The sequence below is a fragment of the Mugil cephalus genome, chromosome 7, assembly GCF_022458985.1.
Source record: "Mugil cephalus isolate CIBA_MC_2020 chromosome 7, CIBA_Mcephalus_1.1, whole genome shotgun sequence".
NCBI lineage: Eukaryota > Metazoa > Chordata > Actinopteri > Mugiliformes > Mugilidae > Mugil > Mugil cephalus.
The window spans coordinates 8,586,913-8,604,846 of NC_061776.1; the positions used below are offsets into that span (position 1 = coordinate 8,586,913).

At 41.0% G+C, this 17,934-nt stretch overlaps 1 protein-coding gene across 1 annotated transcript in view; it reads left to right on the forward strand.

Moving 5' to 3' along the window:
• Positions 1 to 1,970: 1,970 nt before the first annotated feature.
• The window catches only part of st6galnac3 (ST6 (alpha-N-acetyl-neuraminyl-2,3-beta-galactosyl-1,3)-N-acetylgalactosaminide alpha-2,6-sialyltransferase 3), an 86,912-nt gene continuing 70,948 nt past the window's right edge, over positions 1,971 to 17,934 (forward strand). The window contains exon 1 of the mRNA XM_047590448.1: positions 1,971 to 2,240. Within this exon, the coding sequence (XP_047446404.1) occupies positions 2,223 to 2,240 (18 nt within the window). The 5' untranslated portion in view covers positions 1,971 to 2,222. The remainder of the gene's footprint in view (positions 2,241 to 17,934) is intronic.

Here is a 17,934-nt window from a genome sequence, read left to right on the forward strand (position 1 = left end):
AAACGTCAGCAAATGTGAACTCTGAACTTGGATGTCAGCATGTTGGTACGACCGCTCCTTAAAACCTTTAATGCATGAGCAAAAATCACGAACTCAACTCCTGCAAACATCTGTGTTTCTTCAGAAATGAAGGAGGAGGCTGTTTTCCTTAATTGAAAATGAGTCAGGTTCTAAATTGCAGCACAGATCTGCAGTAAAGAGGATGGTAAAGAGCACTAATACGGAAATATTCTCCATGAACAATAAAAATGTGATCATTAAACTCAATGATGTCCTCAGACACCACTCATGTCACATCATTAGCTGTCATCTATATCATTGCTGCATCTGCCTCTGTTTCTTTGGGTGATGTGGTTTCCTCCATCCTCTGGAGTCACGCAGACGTCACTCGAGTCCTCGCGTGACCCTGAACAGTATCAGCTGACCTCAGTTTGCTGGGATTTTCTCAGATGCAATTAGAAAAATCACAAAACCCTAATGTATTTCACTCTTCAACAATTCAACAGAGTTTCTCCACTGCAAACCTGAATACAAATCTTGGAAGTAAATGTTCACTGCAAAACACTTACGCATTCAGCTGAAGTTTGCACTTGGAGAAAATGTATCTGCAGCTCTGAGTTTATTTCCACACCCGAGCAGATTAAATAAAATCTCAGGCAGGATTTCTTTGACTAAAAAAAGAAAAACAACAGATGCAACAAACACCCAAACACACTTTATCAGTCTGACAAAAATTGCAGGAAAACCAGACAACACTAGAATGATGTGTACTGTACTATAACTAGGGCAGTTTAATACCTCATGCTGTTAAATGTCTTCTTCAGAAGTGCTTCATATCGCTGATGTTTACTAAAAACACTGCCGACTTCCCGCAACCTTATGTAAAGAGAGTGACTAAAATGATGCCACATTTTGTCACATTCATTGTTCTTGTTGACTGACTGCATGTATTGTTTTCAATTCCCAAACCACCAAACAGCTAATTATCATCTGCCTCGTGCACAGAGGAGGTAAAGAAGGAGGAGGAGGAACAAAACTTGGCAGCAGTGTGGCCGAATCCCAACACACTTGAACTGTCAGAGTCAGGGAGGAGCTTTTTTACTTTACAGTAATACTTATGACCTAGTAAATTAAAGCCTTTTTTTATTGGTTAGACCCACTGATGAGTGGTTTTCTTAAGGTTTCACAGCTGTTCAGTCCCAGTCCCTTGAGTTCCCTTCACATTATACGTGTGGAACTCCTCTTTCTTTCACTATTATACATGTCCCTGAGTTCTACTGTTGTTTTTTTCTGATGTGATCGCCCATAACAATCAAAAAAAAAAAAAATTCCGACCACATTTCTTCCTCAAAGACGATGGTTCCCCACCATCCTTCCAGTTTTTAATAATGCATTGGACCCAGTTTTAGTAGTTTCTGCTTCAGTCTCCTTGAATGTTTTCTCTCCTTGATGCATGCCATTGATTTGACCCTTCTCAAACAGACTGACATCTTTTTCACCAGCGCAGGATGTGCCTTTCCACATGGTTGTTTAAGAACTGAGAAGCTACTCGTTGCATCAGTCGGGGTTAAATAACTTGTTGCTAGCTGAAAGAAAACCACCCACAGAGTAATTAACCAATAGGAGAGGACTTTTTTTTTTTTTTTTTTGGCCAGAGAGTGTATATTTTCGTAATGACAGTAAAGATGCTTGATTCTTTGTTAAAAGATATTTATTATCACATCTAATGAACTAGTATTAAATGAACTGGTAGCAATTGGTGATATACTGCACACATGAAGTCTTGGAATATATCAGATTATATTTACAACATTATTCTAACACTTAATAACACACGCCGTTTGGTATTTTCGTCTTAAAAAAAAATAACGTGAGTGTAAATACATCCGTGGAGCCGGAGTCAGGAAATCTGCGCCGGTCACATGACGCAGAAATGGGGGGCGGAGCTCTGCGTCTCGGCTGACCAATCACAGCGCAGCGTCGGTTTCAGGTCCCAGCAGCTCCAGTGTGGGAAAAAAAAAAAAAAAAAAAAAAAACTAAACCGAGAGAGGAGACGAATAACGGGACACTCCAGCGTTTATGGAGCCGATTCACGCGTTTTACCGCCACGCACCCGCGTCTCCCCTTGTGATGAAGACGTGAATTGAGGCAGACGGAGGCGGTGAGCGCGTTTTGGGGCTGAAGAGAGCGAGCGGTCCTCCATTGTCTGCGTAGAAATAAGAATGGCCTGGATGTGGAAGGTAAGAGCATTGGGGGCTTTCTGTCTCATATACGTTGCTGACAGGAAGAAAACACACACACTCACACACACACACACACGCGAGGAAAAAGCATTTAAGGGAGACGTGGCCGGCTCTCCTCCCGTGTGTGTTGCAGCAGATGTGTGGAGAAATGTGAGCCTGGCCCGGTGATGCTCCGCGGAGGTAATTAACCCTCCTGTTGTCTGCTGCTGCTGCTGCTGCTGCTGTTGTTGTTGTTGTTGTTTTTGGACTTAATTTGGATTGTGCACATGAGGGGAAACCAGACCCCAGGGTTTGCATTTAGCTTTCAGTTTATTTTGATTGTTTATTACATTTTTTTTATTATTATAAATGAAAAGGCAGACAGGAAGAAAGCCAGCCAGCCCAGCTGTGCACACAACATCCTTTACTGCATGGCCAGGTGAGGGGAAAGTTAACACATCTGTCTCTCCAAGCCAGAATAAAAGTCAGGGTTAAGTCAATATGTTGCACAAAAAAAATAAATAAAATCTTGTCAGAAAATGGTGAAAAACGACCATCACAGTCTCCCAGAGTTGGTGTTTGGCCATCATTTAACGTATTTTGCAAAGGGAAGCAGCATGATGTTACTGTTCAATAAATCGATTCAATCCTCACTGGAATCGATTCATCGTTTTGACTGTAAAATGTCGTAAAATAGTGAAACTTGTCCATTATTCCATTGATATAACTTATTTCCTATCAACTTACCTCACAAAAACTTAAATATTTGCTTTATCATTGTTAAAATTGTTGGCAATCTAACTTTTTTTTTTGTCTAACTTGTGAGAAACTAGTGGCAATGTCTTGTTCTTTTCTAATCTAATTTATTCAGTTTACAAAGGTGTAAATGGAAGAAAAGCAGAAAATCAGCTGTTAGCAGAGAAAATTTAACCAGTTTGCTTCAGAATAACGTAAAACTCAGTTTGTGTTGACACAAAGCAGAGAAACGTACCACTAATGCGTCAGAGAATTCATTTCCTGTGAAAGCGAGTATATAGTTCTTTCAAGTTTGGATAAAACATCACATGACTCCCCACATGTAAAACCTGTGAGCACTCTGGCAGTGATTTTTGTATCACAGTACATACGTCTCATATGCAGTTCTCTCACGTTGTTTAGCTCTTAACTACACAAATGACTTCGGACAAGTTGCATCATGCGATAAAAGAAATCCGGTGTGGCTGAGGTCGCTGTGATCATAGTGACTCGGCCTGTGTGCTGTTGTGTATTTTAACTTTGGTTTTAGACTCTGAGTTTATTTGACTTTCTGCTTAAAAGGCAAAAATGCTAAACAAGTATATTTACCTTTCGCTCTTAAATGTATGAAAAAAGAAAACGGAAACAGAACTAAAGGAATAAACGTGTTATTTGATTCATATAAAAGAAGAACTTTTTGTAAGTGAAGAAGAAGAAGACGATGATCCAGAAGAAGAAGAAGTTGTGCACAGCAGTCAGTGACCATGGATGTGACTTTACAACAAGATACAGATGTAATTTTAGACTTTGTGACGCATGTTATGCATCTTAATTTACCTTTGAGTGGTTGTCTTCTGAATCTGGAGAAGAACCGGGTTTATTTAGTGGTGAACATAATGAGAACAGTGTCATTTCCAAATGGAGGCTACTACCAGTAATTCCCACTACTACTTTTTGACTTGTTTCACTTTTATTTTTTTAAATCACGTTAATTTTAGACCACAGAATAAAATAAAGGTTAATTTTTTTTATCTTTCATATTTGGTTCCTACCAGCAGATAGAAGATATTTTCAGCTTTTATTTTGCTTTTAGTTTTATTTTTTAAATCATGCACGTTGATAGTTTTAGACCACAGAATAAAAGAAAGTCTCCATTTTTTGTATTTTTCATGTTTGGATTTGAAAAAATAAAGATTAAATTACAGTAAGTTTCAACAGCTTTAGTTTCAGGTTTTAGAAGCAACCTTGAAATACCAAAAAATTCACGGAGCCTTAAATTACTCACTGATTATTTACTTAGATTTACTAGATCAGATCCTGCTTATGTATCTGATACATGTTAAATCAAGAAATCGTTGACTGGTTCAAACTGTGTTTGTAGTTAAAAAGGAACGTACTCACATGTCGCAGCGAGTTTCATATGCAGAGAAGTTTAGTTTTCAAGACAACAAAGAGCAGCAAACTTTACAGATGAGACGCATGAACTAGTTTAGCAGCTAATGGATTAACCAGTTTAGCAGTGACTCTATAATTGGGAGAAAAAGTTATCGTGCTTTCGCATTTAACGGACAAAAAACTAAGCTAAACTCCAAAAAACAAACAGAAAAACAAGTTTAAAGTTTGATCCTAAAAACTCTGAATATGTAGAAAATGCAAACTTAAGCTGGAATCAAAAATTTTGTTGTCACATTGATTTTTTTATTCTATCTAAAGCCCTTTTTGTAGCTGTCAGTCATCTAACATCCCTCCTCCTCCGCCTCCTTCACCGTTGTTTGGAAACAAATCTTTCAACAACAAGTCACTCCATTAACGCCCCAAACAACTTTTTGTTACCAAGAGACAGCAGTTAATTTCACACTAGATTTGACGCCGTATAATATTAATATGTTTGAAAAACAGGAGGGGGGAAAAAACACAAAGTATAATTACACGGTACAGATTGCAGAGTGGCTGAGGGAAATGTAAACTGGAAGTGGACAGGGGTAAATGAGCTGTAACTTTAAATTAAATGACACCGGTGCTCTTGTTTCTTGTCAGTAGGAAAAAAAAAAAAAAAAATGACGTTAGAGGCCGTTAGGTACATAAATCCCCGTCTTATTATTTATCGGTCTGCTGGCTGGAGGTGCTGCTGACAAATCCGTTAACCTTCAGCGTCACGCTTTCCTCTAGCTACACCTCAGCTTGTTTCTCGTGACTTCGCTCCCACATGTTTGTAACATGTGCGGGTAGATGCTCTTTGTTCCTCTGCTTTCCTGCTGCCTCCAGCCTTTTGTGAGTCTTTGCTATTAAGGGATTTAGAGGATTTTCTTCTTGTTATTTCGTTTCCTCTTTGATGGATTTAAAGAGGAAAAAAAAAACATTTAAATTGCAAATGATGTGTTTGCGTCCATTAGTTCTGTGGGCATGAAAATAAATAGTTGCTTCTCCAATCAGGCCCCATCAAGAAGTGTTGTGTGCTTAAAAGACCACCAGTCAAAGCACAGTGTTATAATGGAAAACATAATGTTTCTTGTCATTATTCTGGTGTTGTCTTCTGCCACAACCTTCCTCTTTACACTGGCAAAATTCAGTGCACCAACTTCCACCGTCCAGGTGAAGAGTTAGTCTGGAGTCTCTCCATTTGGCTACGACAGGGTAACATATTCCATGAATGTCATCATTAACTTACAGTACACACGCAGAGTTTTCCACCTGAGCAGAAGATAAACCATTTTATTTTGTTTCGTATTTTGAGCACTGATAGAGGCCAAGGAACCATATTTGCTAACTTCTGCACACATTTTAGATTGTGTCCTGGTGTCTCTCCGCAAGGTTTAGAAGCATGTCATTTTCATTCAAGCCAATCAGAGAAGATCGAGGAAACATTCTCAGGTCAAATGTGGTCTACCAGGTCCACCTCTGCACCAACTCTGAGCACAACTGTTTTATTAGGTACCATGAAGAAGTAGCTATGTGTTGCCTCATGTGATAAAGGCGGTTTAGACTTATTGCGTTAGACTGATGCAGAAGCTACGGCAAGAGAGAAGGCCCGTACGTAGATCCCAGCACTGACCTACACATAAATATGCTCGGTTGTTGCGCATTTCCGCTTTAGTCCATCTCAGCTGTTCTCTAATTGATTGATTAAATCTGTTAACTGAGGAGGTTTGGTGGTACAGATATTCGTACGACTCGTGTAAAAAGTTTCAGTCGCCGTTGTTGAAAGTGATGCAGGAAGTAGATTAACCCGACTGACCAAAAAGAGTTTGGGAGGGGTGCTGTTACAGAGCGAACCAGGCTGACAAGTGCACAAATATAAATCCCTCACACTAGCATTGTCTGTGTTCATAGGTTACACCGTCTAGGTCCCGCAGTAGGTCTTTTAAGGACAAGGAACCACATATGGTAACTTGATTGGCCTCGATGTTCTACACAAAAGTGAAAAATTTTTGAAAATGTCCTATATATAAAAAAAAAAAAAAAAAAAAAAATCACAAAAACACTTTCAGTTAGTGCCCTATTAACCACCTAGGAAGGACATTGCTAAGTGTGTCTGGGATGCTTTCCAACTGACCTAATGATTCATCTGTGTACACTGGTTGGTTTACATGTGTGAGGCCGTGGATTGTTGTTTGTTCAGCAACTGCAACGAGCAGTTGTCTGCTTGTGAAGTAGAAACAAAACGACATACCCTGCACATAAAGTAGGTTTATACGTATTCTAACAGAGTTAACATACTGTCTTTTCTCTTTTCTTTTCACCTTATTGACATTGAGCATGTTTATCAAATCTGCAGAGTTGGCGAAGAGTGCAAAACTACCAACACCTTTTGTGTTGCATTCACTGGAAATGATCCAGAACTGTCCTTTAAACACTCACTGGAGTGTTAAAGGAGACCAAGGTAAAACATGACTCATCCAAATTCTATAAACTGGATGATTTGAAAGCACAAAGCGTCACAATCTACACAGCCTGAACATTAAGACGTCAGTACCACAGACCACAATAATACTCCAGTATCTAATAGGAATGCACTCACCTTTTCACCTTTTTCTGTCTGCATAGCAACACACTTGGTAAATCGCGATGTGCTCCACACAGTTTTGTACGTAGGAGTTTAACAAACCAAATACCTCTAAGCTTTTAGCTGCAGAGTTTTAAGAGGACAATTAAAAACGTTAGCGCACTGTTCTTCCAGAGACCCCGTTTGACCCTTTTTAACTGCCTGCATTTGTCTGTAATTTGGGAAACGCATCAGACGTTTTACTTCCAGAGCTTTTTCTGCATAATCCAACATTAATGAAACTTGTTTTTGTATAAACCGCGTGAATCTGTGTGAGTACTCATACATGCGGTCCACGAGTGCACACATATATGTTTCTCTACCCACCAACCTGCCCAAGTATGGTTTCTAACTGAGTTTATTTTTTATTTATTTTGCTCCTAAGAGAAGCCTGCAGCGAGATCTGACACGCAGGGCTCCCCCCCTTTGTTAGCTTGTGTTTTAATTGGAGTGAGTTCATCCGTGAAGAGCTGTGCCTGAGCTGGGAAAGGCTGCCGCTGTTGTCCTCCTTCCTTAACAGTTCTTAACAGGAACAGCTCCGCATCACGTCGCAGCAGAAGACGCCGATGCTGCTGTTCGTCCTAACCACGTATGGCAGAACAAGACCAGAGCAGCGAGTTCTAGTGACGGGGTCATGTGGGTATGCACCTGCAGAAAACAAAACAAAAAACACACACACACACACACACACACACACAGGAAGGAGATTTCAAATTAACTAATGCATGCACACACGAACAGACGCTGAATTGAGCGTCCCAGTTCTTTAGAGTTTCGGGGATGAATGCCCCCCCCTCCTCCTCACTGTCCCATGTGGCTGATAAAAAGTGCCCCGTCACAGTTTTAGAGAAAGAACAGGGCACCAACAGGATGTTGAATGAGGCTGATACGCTGGTTTTTTATTCAAACTCTTATCAAACCCATGCTCAGATTTCTCTTTGTGTCATTCTCTCCTTTTATCTTTTCCCTTTTTTGAATGTGAGGTTTACACATTTGTTGGGTATATTCTTAGTTTTATAATTGTTGGTGACCTGACGACACAGGATTCTTGGAAGAACCTTTTAATCTCACAGTTGATTTTATATTATCAGTACCATTGAGTATCATCTCTTAAAGGTCCAGAGTGTGTGAGTTTCTGCCATCTAGTGGTGAAGTGGCAGATTGCAACAGTCAAATACCCCTTTGTCAGTCCTTTATCTTCAAGTGTGTGGAAGAAACGTGCGATGTCTGACACTAAAAACTTGAAAGGTTGTTTCTAGACCGAGCGTGGGGTTTGTCCAGTCTGGACTTCTGTAGAAACATGGCAGACTTTGTAGAAGAGAACCCACTCCCTGTTTAGATATGATTCAAGATTCAAGATCACTTATTGATCGCTTCAGGGAAATTATTTTGTTCAAGAGCCCCGAGATCTGAAAAAACATGTACGAACCAAACATAAACATAGCAATAAGAATAAAAATTAAAGTAAAATAATCTAAAAATAACAATAAGAATGAGTTAGTAAAAAATTACCCAAAAATGTACAGTCAAATCTACAATCCAGTGAGATATACAAACATTTTTATACAGACATGACATATACAGACATTTTAGCTAACGTGTCGCAGTCTGAGATAAGGAAAACCTCAAATATTCACACCTAATCAATACACAATAGTTAATTTGGATCCTAGATAAATTCTAGACACTGGTCCTTTAAGTTGCAAAGGCCAAGAGCTATTAGCTCATACTAGCAATAGCTACTGCTTGTTTGTGTTTCATACTAACACAGAGCAACATTATCATACATTTAGAGTTGTGTTTCTGGCCACCTGAGGTATGTAACTCCAATATTCAACAATGTTTAGCTCTGTTTTTGGTCTCTACCTACTTTAAAAAGAAAGTATCCTGTCATTTGGTGTTAGTACACAGTCTAACACCAAACAAACAACAATAAGCAAGCAGCGAGAGTTGGCCAGAGTCGTAAAGCTTTATTTAGACTTTTAAAACAATGAACTGAATCTCATTATGAAGCTGTGTAAAGTTGAGTTGATCCGCAGATTCAGCTGATAAATATCTACAGGTTACTCCTTTAATACTGATACAGTGACATTTTTAAAGGTCGCGATCACGAGATCCACAAATAATAACACAGTTATACTATCATAGTTTACATATCTTTGCACACGAATTGAGGAAAGTCCTATTTCAGGTTGAAGTTTAGCTGAATCCTCTTCCATGTCCCAAAAGAAAGCCTTTTCGTCCCATTCTCTGGACCCTTTTAAGGCCAACAGAGTGCCATTTAAACGCGTGGCTGCTTTATTATGGTAATGTAACCTACATCTGTTGTGCAAACACTCACATGCAGGCACACAGTACTGCAAAAGCTGAAGGTTAGCTTCTTCAGGGCGGTAACCAAGGGCGATAACCTCCCTCCAGATCTGGCGTTAATCCAAAGTGTAGCAGTCGTAGTAGTAACTGGGCCAGCGGTTGACCCTTTGCTCAAACAAGGGATCTTATCAGCATCTGGGGAGGCTTTACTTGATCTAACTTCGTGTCGTCGGTCGTGTTCAGGTAGTGTCTAATCCTGAAGCGCTTAATCGTGTGCTGCTCTGCCAGTTCGGGTTCGCTTGAACTCTGTCGACACGAGCCACCGCTGGCCTTTTTTCTTTTTTAGTCTCCTTATTCCACAAAACACAAAGAAAAGACATGTAGATTTTAATGACAGAGGTGATATGACAGCCTACAAATTAAGTTCCACTGTAATTGCACTCACGGTCAAAAGCATTAAATTACATGTCATGCACAAAAGACCTCTGGGCCATAACCCCTATTAATACTGTACATACTTTCACGAAGGAGCTATAATGTCAAGGTTGAAGTTTTATACTTTAATTATGAGAAAAGAGGCAGACAGAATGAGAATTCGTACAGGAGAGAATCAGGTCTTTGTTCTTTTAGGCGTCCAAGGAAGCACATTTTAATTACTACAATAGAGCATTTAGTGGCATTTTCTTTACAATGTGAAGATTAATGTTGCAGTTATTGACTGATTTTGAAAAGGGGAACAGAAGCTCTTCAAAACATAAAACTTACGGAGCTTGGTACTGGGGGGAAAAAACAGTATGTCTGGTCTGACTTCACCTGGTACCAAGGTTGACTTGTTGACGTTATACATTATTTAAAAAGTCTTTTGTCTTGATGTCCCTGATGAAGGCCTTGTTCTGGGGTAAAACTGAGAGAGAAGTTGTCGTTTATTCCTTATTCAACCACAGAATTTGTCTAGCTGTCAATGATTGTCACTGTCATTTTATCCTCTGACTATAATCCAGTCAGCATCAAGCTGTGCTGCAGGTCCACCCCATGGATCAGGCTAGATCCAGTGCATCCCACAGATTCTCGATCAGTTTTAGGGATCTAGTGAATTTAGAGGCCAGGTCAACATCTTGTGCTGTCAAGGAGTGTCATTGTTATGGGTTGGGGGGGTGTCTGGTTTGGTTTAGGTGGGTGCTACATGTCTAAGACCAGGTCCAAAGGTTTCCCAGCAGAACAGTGAATTGTTTCAAGATGGTCAATGTTATTTATTGTCATGCTGTGATTGGTGTAAACTGACAGTGCTCATTGAACGGGTCATCTAGGTCATTAATGAAACAGTGTTACTATTGTTGCCCAGGAGGAGCCACTAAAAATGAATACATGTCTATATTTTGATGGACTGAGCCGTAATGACTGGGTTCCCTGTACAGATCCAGATCCACGTTTCCATAAGTTTGAGGTGTGTTTCCGTTTCCATGCTTTTGGTTTCCTGTGACTTGCCCCTGGTCACTCTAAACACCAAACATCTCCACACATCACCTTCTCCAGTTACATTTTTTGTAAAGCTTTGGCATCAGCTTAGTATTTAGGCAACATGACAACTTGACCTTGGTTCACAGTTTTGCGTTTTAATGAGGAAAAAAAAAACTCAGATGTCTTCATACATCCACCACAGGAACTCCATGTGAAGTAGATGATCTGATTAGATTCTGGTTCACATTAATCACATAGAGCAGTTTTTTATTTTTTTTTTCTGGCACTGTGAACTCGTGTTCTTCAGTGAAGGCAGTCATGGCGAGACACAAATTGATTAATGTTTAGACTCTATATTGTTCCTTCTTTAGTTAGAACAGACATTTTAATCAGTGTTTCACAGTTAATATATTGCTCCAAGCTGCCGCTAAATGAACGTACTGAGCCCTGCGGGCGGCAGACAATTCAAGGCTCCACTTTAAAAACCTTCATTAGGTAGAAGGATTGTTAGAGATTAAGCTTTTGTCTCTAAATGACTCATTGTCCTGAGTGAAAGGCATCAGTGGGGAAAAAAAAAAAAAAAACCTCTCCTGCTTCTAAGTCAGTATTATACGTCCTTGGACGTCCCAACAGAACCAACTTCACATGCCTCAAATAAAAAAGATGTACACTGGAACAGTATGCAGATTCTCCCAGCTGAGAATAGTAATTCATTCATTCATTTTCTATAACCGCTTGTTCTCTGGAGGGTGGGGGGGTTGGAGCCTATCACAGCTGTCATTGGGTGGAGCCTGGGCAGGTCTCCAGTCTAACACGAGTCGGATTTACATGAGACTTTTTTCTCATTCCGGTTTTAGGTTTCAGGTCGACTGTTTCGACGAGAGGTCACTGTTCTGGTCTGATGTTTACATGCACCTCTACTTTGAATCGGGACGGATTGATGAAAATGTCACGTGACTCAAAGATGGAGGTCTCTCGTCTAATCAGCAGGAGTTGCTATTGTTTTTACAGCTTTATTGTAAAAGCAGCGGCTTGATTCAGAAAGTTTGTGCGTTTCTATTGTGTTGTTTAGCGTTCAAGGTTTTCCAGCGGTTCTGAATATTTTCCCAAGCTTCAGTCTATCCCGGCTTTAATTTATGTTCAGTGAATTCAGTTCAATGCCTAGTTCTTCACAGTTGTTATTATTAAAAACAAACTCTCCTTGGACCAGATGAGGAAACGTCACCGCCCATTTACGTCAAGACTGAGCAACGCCCAGACCGAACGGAGCCTGACTTCATTCAGATTCACAGTTTACATGACTTTAGATCGGTTTGGGAAAAGGAATATTCTGCCACTGTGAAACCCAATGCAGTTTCATTTGGTTTGGGCCTGTTTATTCAGACTGAGGTGTTTATATGGAGCATTTTCATGCAGCTCGGGCTTCTAAACCGATTGTAATCAGAATATTTGGCTACAGAGAGACAGAGTTTCCTGTCTGGACAACTAGTAGAGACGTTCGTGGACCCCGGTGACTTTGGTTTTCCATTTACTGGCACCAGTCGACATAAATGTGCATAAATTTAATAATCTATTATGTTTCATAATAGATTATAAAGAAAGTTCTCCAGATCCTGAGACGTTTTATTTACGACCCATCACCATCTTAATTTCTAATTCAGCTCCATTTAGGATTTAACTTAAAACAAAGGTCTGAAAAAAAGACATGAAACGTTCAGTTCGACACAGACTACATCCTGGTAAAATCAGGCTCAGGGTAACTAGTGAAAGTTTGCACATGGGAATTTAAAATATATATGTAGATTTAAAAAAAAGTCATAGAATTAGCATGGAAAAATTTAGTGAGATAAAACTAATCTAGGGGCTTTGGTTCAAGCTGTGAGGCTTCATGTGGAAGATAAATTGCTTCCCTATTATCTGATTAAGTCTGAGGCTTGATGGGATTATTTGTCTTTGATGACAAAAATAAAATCTAATCACTCTAAAGTATGATATTAGGACTTATTACAGATTTTACTTTGGACTCCAAAAGACCCAAATGGTACAAATATAGATACTGGAGGTTTAATTAGAAATTTCTAGTATTCGGCTTTGGGTTAGAAAATATATATTACATTTCAGATTTCATTAGTCACAACAAGCTGCTTCCAAGCAGCACAAAAAAAAAAAAAAAAAAAAAAAATCACCCAAATCCTTCAAGGATACTTGTTCTGGGAGAAATAAAAAAAAAAAAAAAAATCAAAAGACTCCATCTCAGTTACAGTCAGCTCTTATTTCATGAGATTGACTGTCAATAAATCCAAAGTTTTAATCAAATAAAAGGGAGAAACCCTCCTCTTACTTGAAGCTTAAGTAATTATCTGATTGTCAGCACATCAACAGAAGGTCTCAGCTCTATCTTTTCATCCATCAGCGGCGTCTTTGTCAGATTCCACGAACCGAGCCAAGCTGCTCCGGACTGATTCCTAACAGCTTGTGTTTCTGTTTACTCTTGTGCCTTCTCTCCTCTGCTGCTTGTGCTACTATCAGTGTTTCCCTCTGTGTCTTTGAGAAGATAACTGTCAGATTACCGTCCAGCCTCAGCGGTTGTTGCTGTATCAGCTTCACCTGTCTGATCCGTCCGCGGCACAAGCAGCACGTTCTCTCAGGGACACGGTCTTAAAGGTTCCCACGCTGTCCCAGGTTTGAGACCGGCCTTTTTAACGCTTCACTCTCCACTGGGACTCGAACTCCTGTAGATGGAGACAGAGCGAGCGAGGGAGCGGACGCCCCTCGTTTTGGTTTGTGAGTCAGAGACTGAGCTGCCAAGACGCCAGACCGCCGGTGGTCAGATGGCATCATTCGGCACGGATGGTTCCCGGGAAGAACTATGGACTCGTGGGTTAGGGCGCGATCCAGGAAACCGCTCGCCAACTTAACAGCAGCGCGTGGAAATGACAAACACCGGATGGGCACGCTGTGTGTGCATGAAGGATGACGTAGTCCGAACCACCTGCTACTGCTGAGACGTGTGTGTGTTTCTGATGAGTTCTGTGGACGTGTGCATAATCAGAACGCAATCAGTGCAGTGGGTATTATTTCCTTACGGTTTGCCCAAGGTGTCTTTAATTGTCCTTTTCCGTCACATTTAATTGCGCAGATATTTAATTAATAAAGATAAAAAAACTATGAAAAGATGCAAATCTGAAAAACCGACATTAAGGTGGAACCATTAACGTGATATTACAATTAGTTTAATTTAAAATCAAGCTTCTGTGTAATAGGTTTAAAATGTGCACAAGCATTAACAGGTGAGAAGAAAAGGTTTTAACTGCTCTTCCAAACAGTTTTCAGCACAGATTTAGTAGATTTATTAATGCACATTATTTAATCAAGTCCAAAAATCATTCAGAGTCGTTCATTACCATTAAAATGATCAATAAACTCACGCAGCATTACGTGTATTATTAATTTGCAGCCTTTGCGACTTGCTGATTGTATTATTATAGAAGGTCGTTTGGTCCTGTGGGTGGAGGGGAGGGGGCTCTGTGGATCACCCCACAGATACTTGATCATGATCCTGGAGGCCAAGTCAACACCTTGTGCTGCTCTTCGTGTTTTTTTTTTTTTTAATTTTAAGTTGTTCCTAAAGCGTTTTTGTGCGTCTGTGTCAGGCTGCATCCTGCTGTGTCATTGCTGTGGGGTAGTGGGGGTGTCTGGTCTGGTCTGGTCTAGGTGGGTGCTACATGTCTAAGTAACATCCACAGAGTCCAAAAGATTCCCTGCAGAACACTGAATTATCACAACTCAACTCAACTTTATTTATGTAGCACTTCAAACAGCAGCTACAGCCCTGAGAAAATGCTTCACGTGGATAAAATAAGAGCAGGAAACATGACACAATTAAAAGCAATAAAAGCATTAAAACAGTAGGAAAACAATAATAATAGAAAGCACCAACGTGAGTGTTATTTACTTCTCTTGCAGTGGGTCATAATGTTATGGCTGATCGGTGTATATTGTGAGTATTGATGAGGGCTAACCAGTTTGATCACGTTAGATGACAACTGAAATTATGTTATCTGTAAAGTGACCAGAAATAGTGTCGTCACATTTCTTTTTTTTTTGTCCTTTTAACAAATATTAAAAAACTACTAAAACTATAACCAGTTCACAGATTTGAGAAGCTGGAAGCAGCGACTGATGAGTTTAAACAAAAAGTGGATGACGATGATGGACTATTGATAATAGAATAATTATTATTTACATCATAGTAAACTCAGTCTTTTATCTTCATCAGATTAAAAACAGTAGTAGCACACTATCATTGCACACATTCACTGCTTCCTATTGTCGTATGAATGAAATAATAAACCGAGTGTTTGAGGAAATGATGAGTAGATGTTATAAATCTTGCCAAATTCTCTGTGTGTTTTGAAGCGAACTCCAAGAAGAAGGGGTCCATCTTCAGGGTTTATGATGTAAACTCAGTTAACGTGACGAACGGAGCCAAACAGAACGTTTGTGTATTTATAGTTCGCTCCGCTCCTTTGCTGCTCTTTCGTCCCCTGATGCACTTTCAGCACTTTTATTAGTTGTTGGTCACATTTCTCGACTTTCCGGAGCGTTCGCGCCTTCAGCGCTTTCTGTTTGTTTCTGAACGTTGATGTAGTTACAGAAACGACCTCGGGCCAGTTGGACTCATTTGAGCGTGTTTCACTATTGCTGGATTACATTTGGCAAGTCCCCCCTCTGCACATTGTACGCTTGGCAAGGCCTTAGAGCTCGTTGTGCTCTTGGCAGGGCCTGACCGGCCACTGGCACACGGGGGAGATCCAAAGCCCCACAAGAGGCAGATCAGCAGAGGCTATGTTTGATAAGGAGTTACGATCTCCACAGACTTGGATGTGGCTTATAAATGGTGCCCGGATGACAGAAACAGAATCAGCGGGGCAGGAAGAGGCGCCGGACTAAGTGGGAAGATTGTGGTTTTTAGTGGAGGAATGATTCAAGTGAAGTGTCCTTAAGTAAAAACACTGAATGCTATTTAGCTCCAGCGGTGCTCATTTGTTCCTGACCCAGCTGCATGTGGGAAGGTGCAAACACAGTAATTATGCGAGAGTGTAAACTTAGCGTGGTAGCCTTCGGAATAACCTGCTGCTGCTGCTGCTGCTTCTGTAATCCTACACGTTTTTTTTCTCCGCTGCTTTTCAAGACAGCGAGGAGGCGAGATCAGACTTGGCCGCCGTTCCTCGGAAGCAGCTGATTCCGAGCGGCTCGCCCTTCGGCTCTCCGCGCTCCGCCCTTGAACTGAGCCTCTCAGCGAGCAGAAAATCCCTGTAATTGCATTAGTGTAGTCCGACTGCGAGCCGCGCGCCACGCCCGCTCCCTCCAGACCGGCTTTTTAGCTTAATTTATTGTCCTGACATGTTAGGATTTATTTCCATCCCGGTGCAGAATCGCGGGCGACACACGGATACTCATTCATTGGGATATGTTTGAAGGATGCCCTGACTTTGCCTCAGCTCCTCTCCTGTTGAAGCGGTTCTATAAAGGCGGTGATGTGCTCAGTGGCAGACTGGACTGGTCACCTTATAAGCTATTTCCTGAAGGCTCTTGACCGAGCCGAGCTAATAAAAGGCTGCAGCGCCGCTGTTACTATTCCCAGTGGAAGGCCGGCGGTGATCTGAGCACCAGCCCTGGGAGGCAGATAGACGGACACAAATAAACCCTGGCGGTTAAGTGGGGGCTTTAAATAAAGTCCAGTCAATTTTCTTAGTGAAATATTATCCACTGTGTGCTTTTAGGCTGTGCCCTAGAACTTTCTAGTCATTATTAAAAAAAAAAAAGAAGTGGGCATCGCTTCAAAATGTCACCGTGCACTCTGGGTAAAGCTGCATCTGCTCAGCGAGGCTCACTGCTCTCCCGCTTTGTTTTCACCGCCTGGTTTTGTGTTGGCTTTGCGCGTCCGTGTTTGTTCTTTGGCTTCTTACTGATCTTCCTGGCGACCGCAGATGTTTGCCGCCGCTTTGGTCGCCGACTCCCGACACCGCCGCGCCTCCGCGGCCTCGGCCCACACGCGGCGAACGCCAACACTCTCCTGTCCGTCGGATTTGCCAACACAATGCAGCAGCAGCGCTGCAGAGGCTCGGGCGGGATCGACTCTGCAAATTGTATTGTTATTTTTTTTTGCAGAGGGAACCCCCCCCCTCCCCGCCTGCGCCGCAGAGCGGTGGCGTTCGGTGGCCTTCGATTCACCTGGCTGGTTTGTTTATCGTGTGCAGCAGTTGCTCCGCTGAAGTTTCACAATCCTGTGGTTTAAGCTCATGGAGCAGCTTCACAATCTAAGAGGATTGGTGTTGAAAAAAAAAATAACAAAAAAAACACGTGCATGAATGGATGCATTCATTGTTAGGAGGCTATGAGAAATTTCTGCTGCCGAATACAAAGCGGCTGATTTTCTCCTCCAGAATAAAACCGAGGCCGTAAACGCTTCAGAGTGAAGCATGTCCTAAAAGCAACACGTGCTTTATCCGATCCAACACACGCTGTTTGTTCTGCAGCTCAGCGAGATAAGAGCAAATTCCTCCACATCCGTCTTTCCTGGTGGCTCGGGATGTTGAACAGGAAATCAGCATTAGCCATAAGTGAAGCTTCATTTCATTTACATTCATTTTGTTTAAGAAAGACAAACAGGAACACACATCACTGCTGAAGGTCAAACGATGGAGCACTTAAAGATGTAATATGTTACATTTCTGCATTGGTATGATTTCTAAATAGCACAACAACCTCAGTGTGGCATTGTCGGCCATCTTGGCAGTGCACGACTAATTTCCGGTTCATTAAAAAATGGACCAAGAGATGGAGAGTGAGTGGAGACGAAGCAAAAACTAATAAACTCTGATTGTATCCACCTGTTACTTGAAGCAGCCACACCCTTATTCATACGCAGCGTTTTAATTTGTTATTATTTAATAACTCTATTTATTTAATAGCTATGTACAGAAAGTCATAAACAGTGTTCAGCTAAATCAGTACCAGGCTGTAAACATGTTTATTTGTGCTGTAAAGTTGGACGTTTGAGTATTACCGTATTTCCTCTAATAGTGGCCAGGTCCATTTTTGGAGGAAGGCTTTTATTATTTCTTTTTTTTATTTCCATCTCTTTTTTTATTTCTATTTCTA